Source organism: Nannospalax galili, unplaced genomic scaffold (genome assembly GCF_000622305.1).
Source record: "Nannospalax galili isolate Female #2095 unplaced genomic scaffold, S.galili_v1.0 scaffold525, whole genome shotgun sequence".
Taxonomy (NCBI): domain Eukaryota; kingdom Metazoa; phylum Chordata; class Mammalia; order Rodentia; family Spalacidae; genus Nannospalax; species Nannospalax galili.
The window spans coordinates 3,478,035-3,496,916 of record NW_008353937.1 but is presented as its reverse complement, the minus strand read 5'-3'; the positions used below and the strand labels follow the sequence as shown (position 1 = coordinate 3,496,916).

The 18,882-nt window shown below is 47.5% G+C and overlaps 1 protein-coding gene across 1 annotated transcript in view; it reads right to left on the bottom strand.

Moving 5' to 3' along the window:
- Col22a1 (collagen type XXII alpha 1 chain) overlaps positions 1-18,882 on the bottom strand; it is a 214,016-nt gene that overhangs the window by 38,879 nt on the left and 156,255 nt on the right. The window contains exons 26-28 of the mRNA XM_029554999.1: positions 3,865-3,918; positions 3,538-3,591; positions 2,702-2,755 (exon numbers count right to left, since the gene is read on the bottom strand). Of these exons, the coding sequence (XP_029410859.1) occupies positions 2,702-2,755; positions 3,538-3,591; positions 3,865-3,918 (162 nt within the window). The remainder of the gene's footprint in view (positions 1-2,701; positions 2,756-3,537; positions 3,592-3,864; positions 3,919-18,882) is intronic.

The following is an 18,882-nucleotide window of genomic DNA, read 5'->3' as shown; positions in this document are numbered from 1 at the left end:
ATCACAGAGGAGAGAGAAGAAAGATTGTCAAAGCCGGAGGACCAAATTGGTTCTACTAGATAGTATCTTCTAGACACAAAGGAAAAGATGCACCCACAAAATCTCAGTACTATGGGTGCCTAAGCAAGATCTGCACAATGACAGAGTTGACAGTCCACTGTGGACAGGGAAAACGTCACAAGGTCCCACCTCTAGGTGAAGAGCTACAGGCAATCAATGGCTGCTGAGGGAAAGAAAACCAGGTATCCACAGGGACAGCTCGCTGATAGGTTGGTTATCCAATCTGAAGTAGTCAGCTGTGAACATATGTACATGTGCGAGCAACACTGTGGACACAGCAGTGCGTGCGTGTGTGCGCGCGTGCATGTGTGTGTGTGTGTGTGTGTGTGTGTGTGTGTGTGTAATAAGAATCAAAGAAGAGGTCACAATATTGAGATGAGCTGAGAATGTACATGGAAGAGTTAAAGGGCAGAGGGGAGTGCAGATTACGTAAATACAGTATTAATGCAAGAAAATTTTAATAAATAGCAAAAAAAAGGTTCTAGTGTGGGAAGAGGGTCAGTTGAAGAGCACTGGATAAGCCTTGGAGGACACAGAGATGTTAGGGCTGGGTAGTGGCTGACCAAGAGCTGGACAATAAGGGACACTTCAGGAAGATGGGCAGAGAGCATTCAGGCTTGTCAAGAGCTGCTAGGTCATAGGAGATCACAGATCTGCACGGGCTTGAGGACTCTGCTTTTCACTGTTTTCTCTAAAAAAATATTTGTATTTGATATGTATTGAGTATATTGCCTACATGTACGTAAGTACATACATGTCATGCAATGCCCACGGAGGTTAGAAGAGGGTGTCAGATCCCCTGGAACTGGAGTTATGGATGCTTGTTAGCTGCCATATGGATGCTGGGAATCGAACCCCGATCCTCTGCAAAAGCAGTCAGTGCTCTTAACCGCTGAGCCATCTCTCTAGCCCCTGCTTTAAAATGTTTTCTTTTAAAGATTTTTAATTGAATTTTTGTGAAGTTCATACAATATATTTGACATTTAGACTTTTCCCTATCAGCACCCCTTGCCTGATTTCATACATATATGAAATGCCTGTTCATATATATATATATAATAGAGAGAGAGAGAGACAGAGACAGAGAGAGACAGAGACAGAGAGAGGGAGAGAGAGAGTTGAATGTGTGTGTCCCCAACTACCCAAAGCCACATTCTTAAAAGAGGTTGACTCTCCCCTCCCAACAATTACTGGTTGCCAATAGTCCCTCAGCTAGGGTTGGACTTTCTTATCTGCTTGGAAGTCTGTTTGAAGGCAGTGTCCCACTGAAGATGCTGGTACCATTCACAGAGCAAGGGCAGAGGGGTGAGGAACAGGTGAGGGCCTGCATCCCTGTGTGTAGGTATGCGTATGTGAGTGTGTGCATGTATGCTTGATTGGACAACTGAAGACTGCTTCCTGAAGGAAGTGAATTTGAATTCCAACTTGATGACTGGTCCTGACTCCATGAAAGGGGATGTGGGTGAGCTGAGAACATTCCAGGAAAGTCAGCGTCATGGAGTGGAAACAGGGGACTCTCAAAGCCCTGGATGCTGCTGTTTCCTCTCGGCCTTGTCACACACCATGTGCATCTTGAGGCTTAGGAATCACAGGGCATGTTCCCAGCTTCCCTGCCCAGCCTGCTTCCCTCTTCCAGACTCTTCTGGAACTGTCTCTGCTACAGGAAGGAATCTGCCTCTGCCCCCTCTGTGGCATCTACACTAGCCAAGGTTTCCTCACCAAAGTCATAGTGTCAGACAGTCTGGTCCTGTAAAGGTGTTCTGGCCAGCACCTGTGTTCTGTGGTCCAAGGAGCACATTGGATATTGGCAGTCCCTTTTATTAACTGGCCACCACTCCCAGAAGGCCAGTCAGGTTAGTCTGGCCCATTCCTTGCAATGCCAGACAAATCTGAGCTCTGTAGCCCTGACTGTGCCCTGGTGACAAGTACCAACATCTCTGAGATGAAATCTGCTCTGTGGCCAGGTGAGCCCAGAGCAGCAGCAGGACAGCTCAGGAGGTGCCTGAAGGAAGGCATTTCTGTGCAACTCCCTGAGACTCTATGTGTGTCTGTGTGTATGAAAGACAGACACAGACAGAGACAGAGAAAAGGGAGATGGAGGACAATGTGTGCGATTTACATTTCCTTTTAGAGTGTGTGTATGTGGATTTAAACCCAGGCACACTTCTCGGAATGACAGACACCTGGGAGTGGTTATCACTATGTGCCCTCTTTCTGCATACTAAGCAGAGTTCTCGTGTGTGTATGTGGATTTAAACCCAGGCACACTTCTCGGAATGACAGACACCGGGGAGTGGTTATCAGGGGTTGGACACAGAGGTAAAGCACAGACTTTGCTATATGCTTGTGTCTGGTAGAATACATTAGGCATGGGAGGAGATTTATTTCGGGAATTGGATCAAGGAACAAAACCCAGGTGTGCTGGAAACACTTTGGGGGCCAGGGCAGCTCCCTTTGTGGTCTACATTCAAACAGCCTCCAGGCTTGGACAGCTCCTGGGCGTGGGCCGGACTTTCTCAGCCATATTAGTTAGTCCAAGCTGTGAGCCCTCAACTGATGGTGTTCAGCTTTTCAGCAGGGTCTCCCCTTCTCTAGGCCCCAGAAGGCAGGTAGAGGAAGCAGTCAGGACACAAGAACTTACAGGGTTTCCAGCTGCTCCAGGAGCCCCAACAGCACCATCTTGTCCCTTGGCACCCTGTACAAGAAACAAAAGGAGAGATCTTCACAACCCTGCCACAGAGAGCTTCACAACCCTGCCCTCCAGACTTTGGCAGCAAAGTCTCAGACACACCCAATCAGAAGTAGGTGACCAAAACAGAAGGGTGGGGAGCGGGTTCTAATGGGTGCAGAAAGCCATCATTCGATGAGGCTCCACGGCAGCTTAAAACCCCTAGTAGTATGTTTATTATGTATATAAGGTAAAGAGGGGCAGGCATCCAGTGACTTCTGGGGTTTTAGACTACCACCAGGCTCTTTCAAACTACAGAGTGACCCCCCTCCCCCCAACAACCAGGAAAGATCCAGAGAAGCAGCTGGAATCAGCCCAGGAAAATAAGACAATTAAAAGGCACTCAGTGTCATCCAAACCAAGCCTGCCCATCGGAGGCTGGGGAGGGGAAGTCAGCTCCCTGCATCTGAAAAGGCACTGGATGCCAGGAGCAGGCCTGCTTGCTGGCCACTGCTCTCCAGAGCACTTCTAAGGGAGGTCTCCCCAGCCAGCCCTTCATCAGCAGGACAGAACAATCGGAGCTCCAGAATCAGACTCCGGTGGTTGCAATTGAGGGCACTATGCAAGGTTTTGGGACCTGGGATTTGGGGGTATTCTGAAGGTCCCTGCAGCACCTTTCTCCAAAGACCCCCTAGTGAGAGCTCACAAAATGCCAGATGAGAAGGTCAGTGGGGCAGGGTGGAGGGAAGAAGGGAGGAACAGGGACATCGTGGTCCAGGACCCAACAAACGAAGCAAGGGCTCTCTTACCGGAGGTCCGGTGGGTCCCTGGGGGCCTGATTCTCCAGGACGGCCCCGTGGTCCCTGTAATGAAGCACTAGGTCCATGAACTAGCTCAGCATGCTAGTTATGGGCAGATGGGCTCGGTGAGGGAACGTGCAATGGGTGTGATCTGAGACCCACAGAGGCCATGGCATCAAAGTCCCGAGGACTAAAACGGGTTGCAATCACATTACTTCATTCCCCGGGTACATAGAGGGGCCAGGAGGGTTCGGACCTGCAGCTGGCCAGGCTATAGGTGCCTGGTCTTCAGGAAGCTTGAGGAATGGGAGCCATGTCTGGGTTGTGGGCACTCACCAGGTCCCCAGGCACGCCGGGATCACCCTTTTCTCCTTTCTGGCCCTGCTCTCCCTGTCGGTTAGAAGCACAGGGGCAGGTGACTTGAAAGCCAACCACTCCCCTCTTGCCGCACACCGCCCGCCCCTCAGCACTGGCACGATGGTCACCTGCAGTCCTATGGTGATCACACCCAAACCCACTCCTGATGCCTGGGCTTGAGGCTCTCCTCTCTTACTTCCCCAGGACTCAAACTGATCCTGATTTACTGCTCAGATCTAAGAGTGGGAATCTCTTCTTTGGGGAAGCAGAACCCCAAACTGGTCACATCCTCCTGTTAGGTGACCTCAGAGTCCAGTGTTTCCTCCATGGTACCCGCTAAAATTTCAGCTCTACATTTTTGTGGATTGACCCTTGTCCTGTCCCACTTAAGGCAACAGAGGACAGATCATCAGTGGATAATAATGTGGAGGAAGGTCTTTCAAGGTCAGTCTCTTTCTTGATTGAGATGTAGGGAGAGAGCTTTACTAAGGGGACTCAGCAAAGGACAGAAAGGACTCTTGAAGGACAGAAAATAGAGTGAAACTTTGTCTTGAATGCAGAATGGAGCCTCCTACAGGTGGGATGTTTGCAAGAAAAGGTTTGGAGAGCAGAAGATCTGGGTGGAAGACAATGAAACGCACCCCAAAGCACTGTAAGGTCCCCAGAACCGTGCTGAGCCCTAGAATGGCAGATCCGAATTTTGCTGAACTGGGAGGACAGGCTGGAGAGGAAGAGTCCAGGCAGGCCCAGCATGAACTGTGTACACTTGAGGGAGTCAAGCCACTCCCTTGATGCTCCAGGTACCACACCTGAGGTTCCCAACACTGCTCCCAGGAATCTTGTTGGACCATTAAGGGGTTTCATCCCAGGGGGAAGAGAGAGATAAGACTGAGCTGGAGGTACAACGAGGGCAGACTTGAAACGCTTCAGGACAGAGGGGACGGATGGGGATGGTAGGAAGAGCCTGAAGTGTAGATGTGTGCAGATTGGCTTAAAGTCTAAGCTCTTAATCATTACAAAAAGAGCCTTGGGAAGATTAGTTGCCCATGAAGTCTTTTGTTACCTATCTACAACATGAACAGATCCTCTATATCACACAGAGCGGGGTTCACTGATACAGAGGTCTGAGAGAGGAGCCTCCAAAGAGACCTGCTGAGAGTGTGGAGCATTTGTAGGGAGCAGATAACAACACACTGCTTCCCAGAGAGCTGTGGTTGCTAGCGACTCTTCAAGGCACAGCACCCACGGCTAGTGTCCAGAAGGCACTGTGCTGCACTCCACAGAGAGGCCCCAGGGAAAGTAGGATGAGCCTTTGCCTTCAGTGTCGATGGGAGCCTCCCACAGGCAGGGAGTTTGCAAGCTAAGGCTGTGGATAGCAGATGTGTATGTATCCTAAAACAGATTCCAATGTCTCCATAAGAGAACCTTTACATGGCAGAGCAGCCAGCCCAGAAGGGTGCTGCCCATTGACGTCTCTCACACTGCATTCTCTACCGGAGTACAGGCAGGCCTGGGAGAGCTTGCCACAGCTGCTGCAGCCTGTCCTCCCGTCCCAGCCTCTCGTGGACACCCCAGCTGACACCTGCAAAGTGTCTCACAGTGCCCAGCACATCCAGCAGGGTAGGGAAGTGCCCGTTTATTCCTTCTCCTTAAAATCTCCATGGCTCAGAAGGAGGCATGTCTTTCCGCAATCACCAGAGCCAACAATCCTATAATTTCCTGCATGCTTCCTTCCTAAAATAGTTCCCACAGTGGAGTTGAAACACTGTGTGGCCCTCTAGTTCCTGGCAGTACAATCCACAAAGAAGGGCTCAGGGACTATTTTCAGGCCACGCAGGGGGATGCTGCCAACACAGGGGATGGGACTAAGGCATCAAGTAGGCAAGCGGGGGCCCCTGTGGGTGTTCAGGGGAGGCCAAAAGAAGAGTCCAAGGGAAGAAACGCCCCACATGCTTGCCCCAGTTCCAGGGAGCCGGGAGGCAGCTCCTTGCTGCAGGGCACAGAGTGGGTGCTCTTTCAGTAGGTGCTGAATGTTTGAGCATGGCTGGCTCCTCCACCAGGTTCCAGATAACAGCAGCCAAACACCACCACTGGGACCCTGAACCCTCCCCAAGGCTCCAGGTACCGCCAGGGTAAGGAGGGAATGAGGATGCCCCAGATGTGCCTGCTGCTAAGCCCTGCCCTCTAACTAGCCCTCCCTCAAATTCCTCTTTAAGGAAAATCTGAGGTTTAGCTACCTGTCCACCTTTTCTCAGCTAGCAAATGCTTGATCTCACCAATCTGACATAGCGAGACTCTGCAGATCCACACATCATCTAACAGCCCCTGTTCTCTTCCCCACAAACCACCATCACCAGACCACAGACCCTCTCAGGAGCCTCCTTTGGCCAGGGGGGGAAGCAGAGGAAGCCAGGCTTTTATCTCCATTTTCTTAATTATGCAGCAAACTTGACTGGCCCTTTAATTCAGCTTCCTGCTCTGCAGGGACCCCTAGGAACACACCTGAGAAGGGTAGGGAGAAGTCACACACAATAGCACTTTCCAAATTCATCGGTACAAATATGGTTGTCATGACAACGAGCTAGTCCTAAAGACAAGCATGCAATGGCCTATGATGTGAAATTCTTCGTTTTTCTTTAGACACAGTTTCCTTGCCTTGGTTCTATGAGTTGTTTCCTGGTTTCCTCAAGTTGCACATCCTGAAAGAACGATGCCTCACTGAGGTTCAAAGGGGAAGCCATGCAGCACACATCCACAATGTCCTCTCCCAGCCTCATGTGCCTGCTCAGGGAAATAGTCTAGAAATTGTCTCTATGGAGTGACTGCAGGCTAGTTTTAAACCCATGGGCGCTCAGGTGTACCTGAGGGAAAAACTGGAAGGTCTAAGGGCAGAGGTACCATAAATAGACAGCAAAAGTGTGCTAGGAGGCAGGCAGTGACATGTGCAATCTGCCTCTCTGTGGGAGGAGATGAGCCTTGAAACACAGTGACAGACAGGATGTCACTCCAGCCAGCCACTACAGCTGACGACATCTCCTGACACCTTCTGAAATCCAGGCTGCTCAGACATGGCCGTCCTGCAGTTCCTCCTCCCTGACATACATCCAAAGAGTAATATCCTTCCTTCTCTGATGAGACTTCAGCCCCAACTCTGTTCCTCCCTTTCCTCCTTTGGCCTTTGAAGTATTATTAAGGATGGGGACCATACTGGTCAGACTGTTCCAACTCCAGTCTCTCACCTACGCCATGTCAGGAAGTGCAGGCCATATCCTAATGTCAGAAGGACCACAAGAGAAGGGAAGAGCCAGGTGTGATGACTCGTGCCTTTGATGCCAGAACTCGGGAGGAGAGACAGGGAAAGTTCTGTGAGGGAAAAGCCAGCCTGGTCTATCTAGTGAGTTTTAGGCCAGCCAGTGATATACAGTGAAACCCTGTTGAAGAAAGAAGAGGAGGAGGAGGGAAGAGGAAGCAGCACAGAAGAAACATTTCCTGTCCCCAGGCTGCCCGCAACATAAAGACATTCTGAAGATACTTTCAGAAGAACCATTTGTGGAGGGAGGGCCGGGGTCCCAGGAGGCTGTGATGGTGATTTCCATCTTTTTGCTAAGTGTCTCGGTGTCTTCAGCAAACCACTGAAGCCCCTCGTCTGTCACGCCCCCAGGATGCAGAGTCGGGCTGAAGTCTCAACTACCCCCCAGCAGCCTGCCTCTGAGCTTCAGGGAACTGAGGGGTTGAAGCGTTCCTACCACCTCTGGTCTCCCTCGCTGCCAATATCTGCAGAACATGCCTTCTTCCAACTCTTCACTGTCCCGGCAGCTCAAATATTTCTAGTCTCAAAAACCCAGCAGCTCCCAGGACGGAACTCTATCCAAACAGACCGTGGACTTTGCTTTTGACCACTGAATAGTGACCCTAGAGTGTAAGTCAGGCATGAGAGCTACTTTCTTGCAAGAAGTTGTCCCATTTGTTGCCAGGACAAATTCCAGCCCTGATGCTCAGCTAACCGGATTGGAAGGCTGAGTGAAACCAGCCCAAGCCCCAACTCTCCTGCACTATCACCAGATGAGCCGAGGCTACCAGGCTGCACCCTGCAGCATTGCCACTTACCAGTATCCTTGCGTGTGGTGTGAACAGGGATGGCTGGAAAGAACACCACCCAAGTTAGAAAGTTAGCAGTCGAAGGCGCCAACCATTGCATTCAAACACCCTGTTGCCTCTGAGGCATCAGTCAGACCAAAGAACATAGCCCTAAGATGTCTTTTTGTATTTTCTGTAGTTTTCTGCTTGTTTTCTGACTTTGAGATAGTACCTCATGTAGTCTAAGTTGGCTTCAGACTTAGTATACAGCCAAGGGTGGCCACAAACTAGTGATTCTTCTGCCTATAACTTCCAAGTGCTGGCATTACATGTATACCCACCATGTGTGTCTTCCCATATAACTTTTTTATAATGAGTTTTTTTCCATTTGAATCATCTTTCTTTAAAATCAGTGTGTGTGCTTTCACTAAGGTAGGAAGGTGGGGTAGTTAGGATTAAGTGTCCTGAAGTCCATGGCCTGATCTTAAACGCTCTGTAACTCTGGGTATCTTTGCGAGCTTCTCACCCCCTATCAGTAAGAAGGGGATGAAACACTGTCCCCTGAGACGTGTCAGGAAGCCAAAGTGGAATGTTCCCTGCACAGAACTGGGGGACTGCCTGCCCTGGGCTTTGAATTCAGGTCTCAGTTTCCTGTTCCAGTGTTATCGCCTGCCCTGAGCTAGCCAGGGACAGAGGTGTCGAGGAGGCTGGTGTGAGGGGCTCAGCTGCTGGCTCATGGAGAGCCCAGCTTGTCAGAGGGACCCCCATGGGGCTGGTCCTAAAACACAACAGATTCAAGATGAAAAAGAAAATAGCTTCTACTTTCCCTTCAAGCCGCCAGGCCCAGGCTCTTCCTCACTAACCCACTGTTTCATTTCAGCACATTTTAGACCCCATGTTAATGTTCCCACACAATTATAAAAGACATAGAAATATATAATTTTGTACATGAAGCATATGAATAGTAAATGTGCATCCAGTTGATCAGAGGCATCAACAGGGGATTCTTCACCCGCACTTTGAGAGGTGAGTGATCTGCCCCTCTTTGTGGATAGACAGCACAAGCCCCCTGGGCATCAATAGCATGTGGGGCCAGAAACTGTCATCCATGTGGGGAATGAAAGCCTTTGTTCTCGACCTTCAACATACAATGATCTACAAATTCACTTTGTCCACTAATCTTGTTCCATTTAATGTGCTCATCCATATCTTTTCAAGACCCCAGAGTGTGCGTATGTATTTCTGTATAAAACTGGATTTTGTGATGTAGATACTCTGTGACTTAATACTATGCTATGATCAAGTAGATATTGTGCTAATTCTTCATCATTCATTATAAGTAACACTACAACCTGTATCTTAAACTTGCTTTTAAAATGAATGCAGCCATCCTGGCAGGAGTGAATATTTTCTAAAGACAGACACCGGTGCCCCTCTGTTTGGTTCAAAATATTGAAACAAAAGCCCCCAAGAAATAGGATTTTCCCCGGGAATCTCATTCTGGGAGAAGGAAAAGACAGAAGCCTTGGTGCCAGCCTGAGGGGAATTTGCCTCTCAGGAAGAGAATTCACACAGCTCTGACACCCACAGGACAGACTGGAGGACAATGATGGGTCAGCAGGAGCAGAGCCACGCCCTGAGCAGAGCCACACCCTGACCAAGACTGCGTCTACCACTTGTCCTCCATCTAACCCTAAAGCTTGAGTCAGGACCCCAGGGATGGACTGGAGGGGGTCTCTGGATCTCTCTGCTCCTCTTCTCGACGCAGTTACACTAAATAATCCCTCCTCTTTATCTCACTATTACATTTCTAATTCATGTACTGAGGGCAGTGACTGAGCCTGGCCTGTCAGGACTCACAGGGCCCAGGCTTTGACTCTCACAGCTCCAGGAACATGAGCACATGCAAATACTTTGCTAGAGATGCTCAGACGTGAGAGATCCAAACTCAAGTGTAGACACTGCTTGGTGCATAGCTTCTGCCAAGTGAGCCCCCATAGGTATCGCCAGCCTGCTCCACCAGAAGCAGCATAGGGATCACAGGCCTCCTCATTCACTTGTCAACATGAGGTCTTACAGTCTTAAACAAAATGTGGTGCAACCAAGTTTGGCTCAATTTTCGATGCGGAAGATCTTCCAACATCCTTATAAAATAGTTGAACCTCATTTTAATTACAAAAGTGTGGGACACACCACTGCATGAATAGCTGACACTGATAAAAACCACAGAGTCTGATGCCTTGTCGCGCTTCCGATGGACAACCTGTGTGCAGGTGTCTCCTCCAGGCGGCCAAGTTCAGACCATTCCCTACTTTGACCAGGAGCCTGTCAATCTCTGCGATGCTCACCAGGCACACATAGCCATGTGTGGTGTCCTTGAAGTCTACTCAAACAGAATATTAAAACGGAAAAGGAACATTAAAAATACAAAAAACATCCAAATACAACCCCATTGAAGAATTCTTGGGAATAAGCTAAGCAACAATAAAAGTGGTCGTTCTATATTTAGGGTTAGGAAAAAAGCTATGCCTAGGCTAAATACTCTATAAGGCCAATCGACGACATTTTTGTGAACATGGAGAAGTGGAATGGTGCAAGTTCAGAGTGGCCTTATCTTTGGCTAGTGTCTGTATGTCCCCTCACTCTTTCAACTACTAGGCAGAAATCCTTTGGAATGTGTAAACAGGCCACCAAGTCAAAAGCTAAGGATGTCATCAGAGTGTTAAAAATCCACAGTAGAGATTTCCCTACTTAGCCTTTACCTGTCTAACTGATGTTCCCACCAATGTACTGAAAGAAAAATACCTTGATTTATGACTTTCCTGTGTTATATGACGATCAGAATTCACATAAATGATTCCATGCTGGGACATGTTTTTCTAGGCAACCTGAATCTCTATACCTGGGCCATGGACACTCACATTTAGCTCAGAATAAAGGATCTCTTGTTCCTTTTGAGGTGAGATCAGTGCTTTGAATTGACAGAATTTATTATGTGCCAGATCCTCTGTTAAGTACTTTGCATTGATTTAATTAATTGTCACTATAAATGTATAAGGTGGACAGGGTGTCAAGTCTTCTTAAGGGAGAGAGGATTTATTTTCAGCTCACAGTTCAAAGATGTTACCATCATGTTCCTAACCGATGGGAAAACATCCTTGAGAATCTAATGCACATTTAAGACCACAACACTGATAATGACAGGTCTGGAAGCCAGATGCTTCTGCCCCACAGACCTGTCTCCCAGACATAGTCAGCACCCACTCACACTGCCCGCCCAGTGCCTGTGGAGGTAGAGGAGGAATCCTAGGCTTAGGTTATCGTACTGCGTTCTCACTCTGAACAAATGACATTGTGTCTCTCGACCTCAGTTTCCTTCTGTGGAACATGTGGATGTGTTTTCTCAGTGTGAGGACAATAATAACTGTGCTTTTGTTGATTAAAATAAATTAATAAGAAAAGCCAGGGCGTTTCTGGATTAAAAGACCCAGGAGTATCTAGATAATGGTAAATCAAGAAAGAGATGCTTTAACCAAGAAGGGTGTGTGTGTGTGTGTGTGTGTGTGTGTGTGTGTGTACATGTAGGGGTATCGGTGGAATACAAGTGTCTTGGGAATTCAGAAAAGGTGATGAGTTTAGAATCAGAGTAACTTACAGTCCCAGGTAAACCAGGGGGGCCTGCTGGACCAGCTTCACCCTAGAAAAAAATGAAAAATACATTATTTTAAAAAATGCTATTATTCTCCAGATACAAAGTAAAAAAAAAAAAAAAAAAAAAAAAAAAAAGCCTTAAGCACAAAAGAAACCCTACGGGGATGGAAGAAAGCCCTTCCTGAAGCCATACGGTTGTTAAATGAAAATCCCAGTCCCACCTTATGAGCTGCTCGCCTGAAGTGTCCTAGAGGTCCCCAAAACAATAAAGGCCATTGCCAATAATGTTGGTTGTACACTGGAAGTGGATGGAAAAAACTGTTGCTGAAGACACTGCATGATGCGAGCTCAGGAGAGGGATAAATCAAGCTTGAACAAATGATAGACTAAAAACTGAAAAATAATAACTGTGCTTTCATTGATTAAAATAAATGAATAAGACAAGCCAGGGCAGATGGGTAGCTTTCATGGTGCCAGAAGGCAACATGCAGATGACTGGGGAAGAATCATCCCCTATAGTTCTGCTCAATGACGGACCCAAGTGTTGCACTATCAACAATGCCAAACAAGATGTTCCTGCTGGTACAATAGTGGAGCATCTAGTGTATGTATAACCAGCAAAATTTTGATTGGATATAATGCCCGCTCCTAGGGGTGGAACACACATCTGATACTGTAGACCCGGCCAACCCCCTGTGGCAGGAGAGAATACAGGTCCCAGTGGGGAGTCACTGCAATTGTTTTGTTAGATGGAAATGATGCACCTGCTAAAGTACCATCTAAGCATTTGTGTTCACACCCATAGGTTAAGTTATTATAGCAGCCACGCTTTAGATGTTCTTGCTTCTTGCTGTTTGTGTTTTTTTAGTAGATGGAATCCCACTGAAATGGGCCAACAGTCCATGGAAAACAGATGATGCAGAGACCTGAAAGTTCAGTGCCTTGTCACAATGGGAGGGAGATCATCACACACCTACCAACCCCTCCAAGGCTCAGAGACTTTTGTGGAAGAGGTTGGTGGAAAGAATATAAGAGCCGGAGGAAGGGGTGGAGTGTTAACTGGAGGTGTCCTCTGACTACTATGCCAGCAAGCTATAGTCACACCTCCTTCCCACACTCATCAAGGAGTCAATGGGGGAGTCAATTACCCCTCCAACCCAATCAGTCGACCTTAGCTGTATGTGGGGGAGGCGCTTAGGATATATAAGCCAAGAATGCCAGGAGACCCCTTTCTCACCATTTTGTGTGGCTGTGGGGAAGTCACAGGATCTATATTTGAGTGTGGACTTTCCAGCCAAGCCATAAGTGGGGGGAGGCACTCTTCTGTAAATAAGCCCCCACCCTATGCTCTGTTAGCAAGCCCAATACACTTGTCAGGATTTTCCAAAAAAAATAAAATAAAATAAAATAAATAAGAGCGAGAATAAGAAATAGACTTCCCACAAATTTGTGACTTATAAATCATATTCATTATTGCCCACAGGAAATTTTATACTTAATGTATGTGATGAATTATGTGCAGCAATAAATGTGCATCATTTAAATTAAAAAACATATATCTATGAGTGTTTGTCTGCATGTATATAAGTACACTACATATGTGCAGTACCCATAGTGACCAGAAGGTGTCAGATCCCCTAGAACTGCAGCGGGAGATGGTTGTGAGCTGCCATGTGGGTGCTGGGAACCAAACCTACGTCCTCTGCAAAAGCAGCTGGTGCTCTTAACTGCTGAGCCATCTCTCTAGTGCCCAAAATAAATTAATCTTAATCCTGTCAATTCTGCTCATACTAGGAAAAGTCTGACAAGGCCACTTTTCCCCAGAGAGAAGGAACACCCTGTATGCACTGATTTGACAGATTATAGATTGCAGATATATTGATAGAGCACTAGATAGATAGATGATAGATGATTGATAGATAGATGATAGATAGTAGATAGATAGATGATAGTTAGATACATAGATACATAGATAGATACATAGATACATAGATGATAGACAGATGATAGATGATAAATAAGCAGATACACACTATAAATTATAAAATATTTCATACATAAAAAAGCAATATTTATTTAAAATATCTATAGTGATCCGTATACCTACAAGTTACTTAAACTGAAATGTACTACTCCACCACGTATATAGCACTGAGGACATTGAGGTTGTTTACCCTGACTTTCATCAAAGCCAGTGTTTGATCTGTTACAGCAAACATTTCCACACACTTCTTTTACCTCAGTGACCCCACTGAAGACCCAGCCTCGTAGAGATACCCTGGCCCCATCCCACTCCCTTAGAGGAAGAAAGCTGCCCTCACGTGTCCATAGGTAACACGATTGTCCATGATCACAACAAAGGCTTGGAAGTCGAACCATTTGAACTTGAAACCTAACTCTACTATTCCATAAACATAAATGTCTGGGTTCCTTTGACTTGCGTCTGTGCAAATTAGTAAAGACAATTTTCATACAGTGCACTGCACCGCATGGGGACTAGAGGACAGTGAGGAGTTAGCCCTGCACCTGCCTGAGGAAAACAAGGATGTTCTGGGAGAAGGCACTCCAGCAAGTGGGTGGCGGTCTCCAAGGCCTGTCACCTCAGAGGTCCCATGTGGGGTCAGAGGGCAGAGGTTGCACCAGACCTGTTCCTAGAAGCAGCCTCAGGCTAAGGCTAAGGAAGGTCTTCCATCAATGGCTTCTAGATGAAAAAGAATGGAGAGGCTCACCGAGAGGCAACTCTTGGTAAATGAGTCCATATTAGACAGCCATAATTTTTATCGGTTTTCTGGCTACTTAGCATTTAATCCTAGGTTTGATTTATGTATCTTGCATGTGTTGCATGGGACGCTATTGAACTGTTCTATCTCTGCCGTTAAGTCTATAAAGTATTTTTTTAAACTTTATTAGTGTATATTCACTATACGATATGCTCGGTTTCATTCTGACGTTTCATACAGATACAGGCTCCACTCCTGCTCCCTGACTTGCTGGTCCCCTTCCTCTTCACAATAGCCCCCTTTACTTTAATGTCATATATGCATTCTTATCTACATGCATGTGTCATACATACATGTCATATATACACATTTTAAATTACTATTATTTTTCATTTATTTTATGTGTATGAGTGTCTCACCTGCATGCATGTAAGTGCACCGCATGGGTGCGGTACCTGTGGAGGCCAGAAAAGAATATCAAATCCGCTGGAACTGGAACTGCAGATGGTTTTTAGCTGCCATGTGGTTGCTGGGAACTGAACCCAGGTCTTTTGCACGGGCAACTACTGTTCTTAACCCTGAGCCCATCTTTGCAACTCCTATACACATGCTTTAAAATCTAGATTCCACAAAGTGAGGAAATATGAATACTGTTTTATGAGTCTGACTGACTTTGCTTAACATGGTGATTTCCTGCCCATTTCAAAAATTAATAAAACAGAGACACAAAAGCCTCAATCCAGTTGCACAGGCACAGGCAACCAGTCAGCTAAATCTATTTTCAAATTCAGAGTCCATCTCTTAACCTGGCCTAAAGTTCCAGAGGCTTCCGGAAAAGCACTGTCAGTATGACAGCATTACCTGACTATATGCTGTCTGACAAGGTGGGAACAGAGCTGGGGAGCTGGTCTTATCTAACCCATCTCTCCCCAGTAGCAGAGCCAAGGGGTCACAGCTGAGTGCTGCCTAGTAGGGTGTGAACTAGGGTGTGAAAGTCCAAAGAGGAACAAAAGGCAAGAAGAAGCGGGGAGGAGCCTAAAGCAGAGGACACACACTGCCCTGGGCAACAGGCCCCTTGCCCATCCTCAGAGCTGTGCTGGAATAGAGGAGGGATGGGTAGGGCAGGTGAGAGGGGGGCTCTCCAGCTCTGAGTAAGAGGCTTGGCTTGGGAAAATCCACGGGTTTGGGGTGAATTTGACAGGGCTGGATTCTGATCCTGCTTCTCTGTGGGTTTGCAGCTGTCAGTTGCTCTCCATAAGCAAGAAATACCGCCCACACTTCTAAAATGAGGTCTATGGCGCACAAAGGACCATCAGTGGAGGGGAAGGTGGAGGGGAAGGGCAAGGTCCACTCAGAAGGGAACAGCAATCCTTTAATGTCTTGTTTGGGGTTTATTATTACCCATCTCTCTGGAGGAGCATAAATGTGGCCCAGACACTTTGGAAACTTTACACAGGATTCTGCCAAAACACTTAAAGGAGTTTGTGGTCTCCCTAAGCCTTTGTATTCTGGAAATGAGTTTCTCTAATAGAAATTGCATTTCTGAGAAGTCCAAAGTGGACAAAATTCCTGGAAAGAAGTTGCATCTCACATTGAACGTTCAGCAAGGCTGATTTAACTCAGTAGAACTTCAAAGATGTGGAGAGTTGGGATGCTTCAGGTCCAGAGCCAAATTACAATTTCTCTTGGGCTATTTCTCATGGCTGGAGTCACGGGAGGGCAAAGGGAAGGGGCCAAAAAGATCATAGGAGAAAGTGCAGATATGGGAAAGCCTATCTGAGTAGACCACCACTGGTCCTGGCATTCTGAAAGTCTGCTCAACATCGCATCATGCTGGAGAGTCTACAACCTGTACTGGTCTGGTATTAGCAGGTTTGGAGGTCACTGAGGATGGACCCTTTCCTAATAATCAGCAGCTTGTGAAAACAGAACCTTCAACTGCAGGACTTTGATGACTGGCCAAAGGAATCTGTGTTACCTCTAGCCCTGACTGGAAACATGGCATCCTAAACTGCTCAAAAGATCTTAATACTCTCTAGCTTGAGGCTTTCTGGCAAACAGCAAAGACATCTTGTTGCTGACAGCCCCCAGGACAGAGAGCAAAGCAGCCAGAGAAACAGCTCTCTCTGTACTTCACATTCCCGGCTCTGCCTGTACCTGCCGCTGAGTGTGAGAGTTGTGGGAGCCTGTCTTTTCACTGCCATTCCACCAGGACAGCCAGCAGAGAGTGAATCTTCCTACTGTCTCAAAGTAAGGATCCGAGGGGAGGGCTATGGTGCTCTTGGGTTGGAGTCGCTCACAGGTTGGGACTTATTTGGAAGGATGAGCATCACTATGGCTGAAGTTATATGCTCTAGGCAAAGCTGCCTGGGCCACACCCACCCTCTGGTCCATTACTCTGGGTTCTGAAAGTTGGGGAGGAGTTGCTACACCCCTTTGTGCTTTGTTCTTCCATCTACAAAATGGCGATAAGGCTAGAAACTACCCGTTGGCTCACTGGTTCCCAGAGTGTGAATGGAAAGTCAATGAGCCACAGCTAGGAGATGGACCAGCTCAGACACCCCGACTTCACACCCTTCTCACTCCCACTATTTGGATAAATGAGGTCACAGATGAACTGCTCACACATACCTGCCATCGGTGACAGGCTCATTCATGTATCAGCTGATCACCACCTTTACCATCAACAAAATCTTCATGAATCCACGTTACACTAGCCTAAAGCCATCCATGACAATCCTGTCACATCTGCAATATGAGCACCTGAGCCTCAGCAGTTCAGGTGACTGCAGCTGACTAGTACTTGCCCATCAGGTCTGTGAAACCCCAGCAGGGAGGATCCCCATGCCTACAGGTTTCCCTGGAGCGTTGGAGGCCCTGTCTGCTTGGATCTGAGTGGAGATTCTCCTATGAAGGGGCTTCCTAGCCCCTATTTCTTACAAGGTGACCTGTAGCTTCAGGTGATGTCACATCCTCTCTGAGAATCACTCCTTATCATTTGCAGGATGTGCTACCTGCTACTTGCACAGACATTGTGTCTATTGCCCCATGTCCATCCTTGTACCTCTCTCTCTCCATCCTGCCTACCATCCCAGTAGGTGACCCCATGGCTCTTATCAATCTTGCCATCTGGTGTCCACTACTTTGGTAGGAGAACAGAGCCACAAGGAGGGATAGGATGAGATTCCAAGGGTGCCGAGTCCTGAGGCGGTGCCAGATCACAGGCTGGCTGTGTCTGTTTGCCCCACTGGAGGTGCGTATCTGCCAGGTTCCTCCTCCTGTGGCTGCAGAACTCTCTGGATGTGGAAGACGGTCAGTCCCCTTCCCTTTCCTCTTCTGGCCTCTTGCTATTCCTTACCCCAGAGAGCATTAGCACCTCCGGCTGGTGTTGGATAAGCTTGTCCTCTGAAAGTAAGGAATAGATGCCTTCCTCTCTAGTTTCTCACCACTTGCTCCAATCACCTCAAACTAATTAGACTATGAGACTCTCCATAGGAGAGGAGGGGCAGAAGGAGACAGTCACCCCTCCCAACCAATCAGTCGGTCTTAACTGCCTGAGGGGGAGGGACTAAGGATGGACACAGAGGAAGCCAGGGAGAAGGAAGGCACTTTGTCATTTTGGACCAGTGGCAGCAGGTCTGGAAGCCTCAGCCAAAATGTAGAATGAAAACAGCCCAAGGGTGCCCATACCTTTGTAAGTACCCCTCACCGCCATCATAGGCTCTGTCAGCAAGCCCAATAAATACATTTGCTCCCTACACTGCAGTTTGGAGGAATATTGTGTCAGTTTGTTGTAAGGACAGTGGGAGGAGGAAGCTGCAACAGGAGCCTGGAGGCTGAGTGTGCACACCCTCCAGCAGTAAATTTAACCTACAACTGGTCTTCCACAGCACCAACCACATACACAGCAAATCCTTTAATTCTCTGTCTGATTGTTCATCTTGGGTGCAAAACTCATGATGTATATGCTGCTGACACAGGACAATATTGGACAGCAATGCTGGGGCAGCACTTGTGTACTAAGGAGCACACAGTAGGTCTCAGAAAGGTAATTATGCCCCCCACCAACAGCATCATCCATGAGCTGCAATATGATGGCTCACGTGTGATACAGGGGAAAGATGCAGGAGTCAGGGAACAAGGAGATAGGGTCTCAGCAAGTTCTTCACCTTGGAGCCTCTACTGTCCTCTGTAAACTCAGGTCACTGATATATACTGTCTAGAATTACACTGGTATTTAGAGAGAGACAGAGCATGAGCAGACCAAATATAGCACTTGACAGTGGAGATGACCAAGTGATTCTCAAGTATTATGATGTGTAAAAAAGGATAGACAAGCTGGGTGAGGTGGTGCACGCCTTCAATCCCAGCACTCTGGAGGCAGAGGCAGGAGGATCTCTGTGAGTTCAATGCCAGCCTGGTCTACAGAGTGAGTTCCAGGACAGCTGGGGCTATAGGGAGACCCTATCTCAAGAAAACCACAAAAAAAAAAGGATAGATGGATGGATGGTTGACTGAATGGCTGGATGACTCGATGGCTGAATGGCTT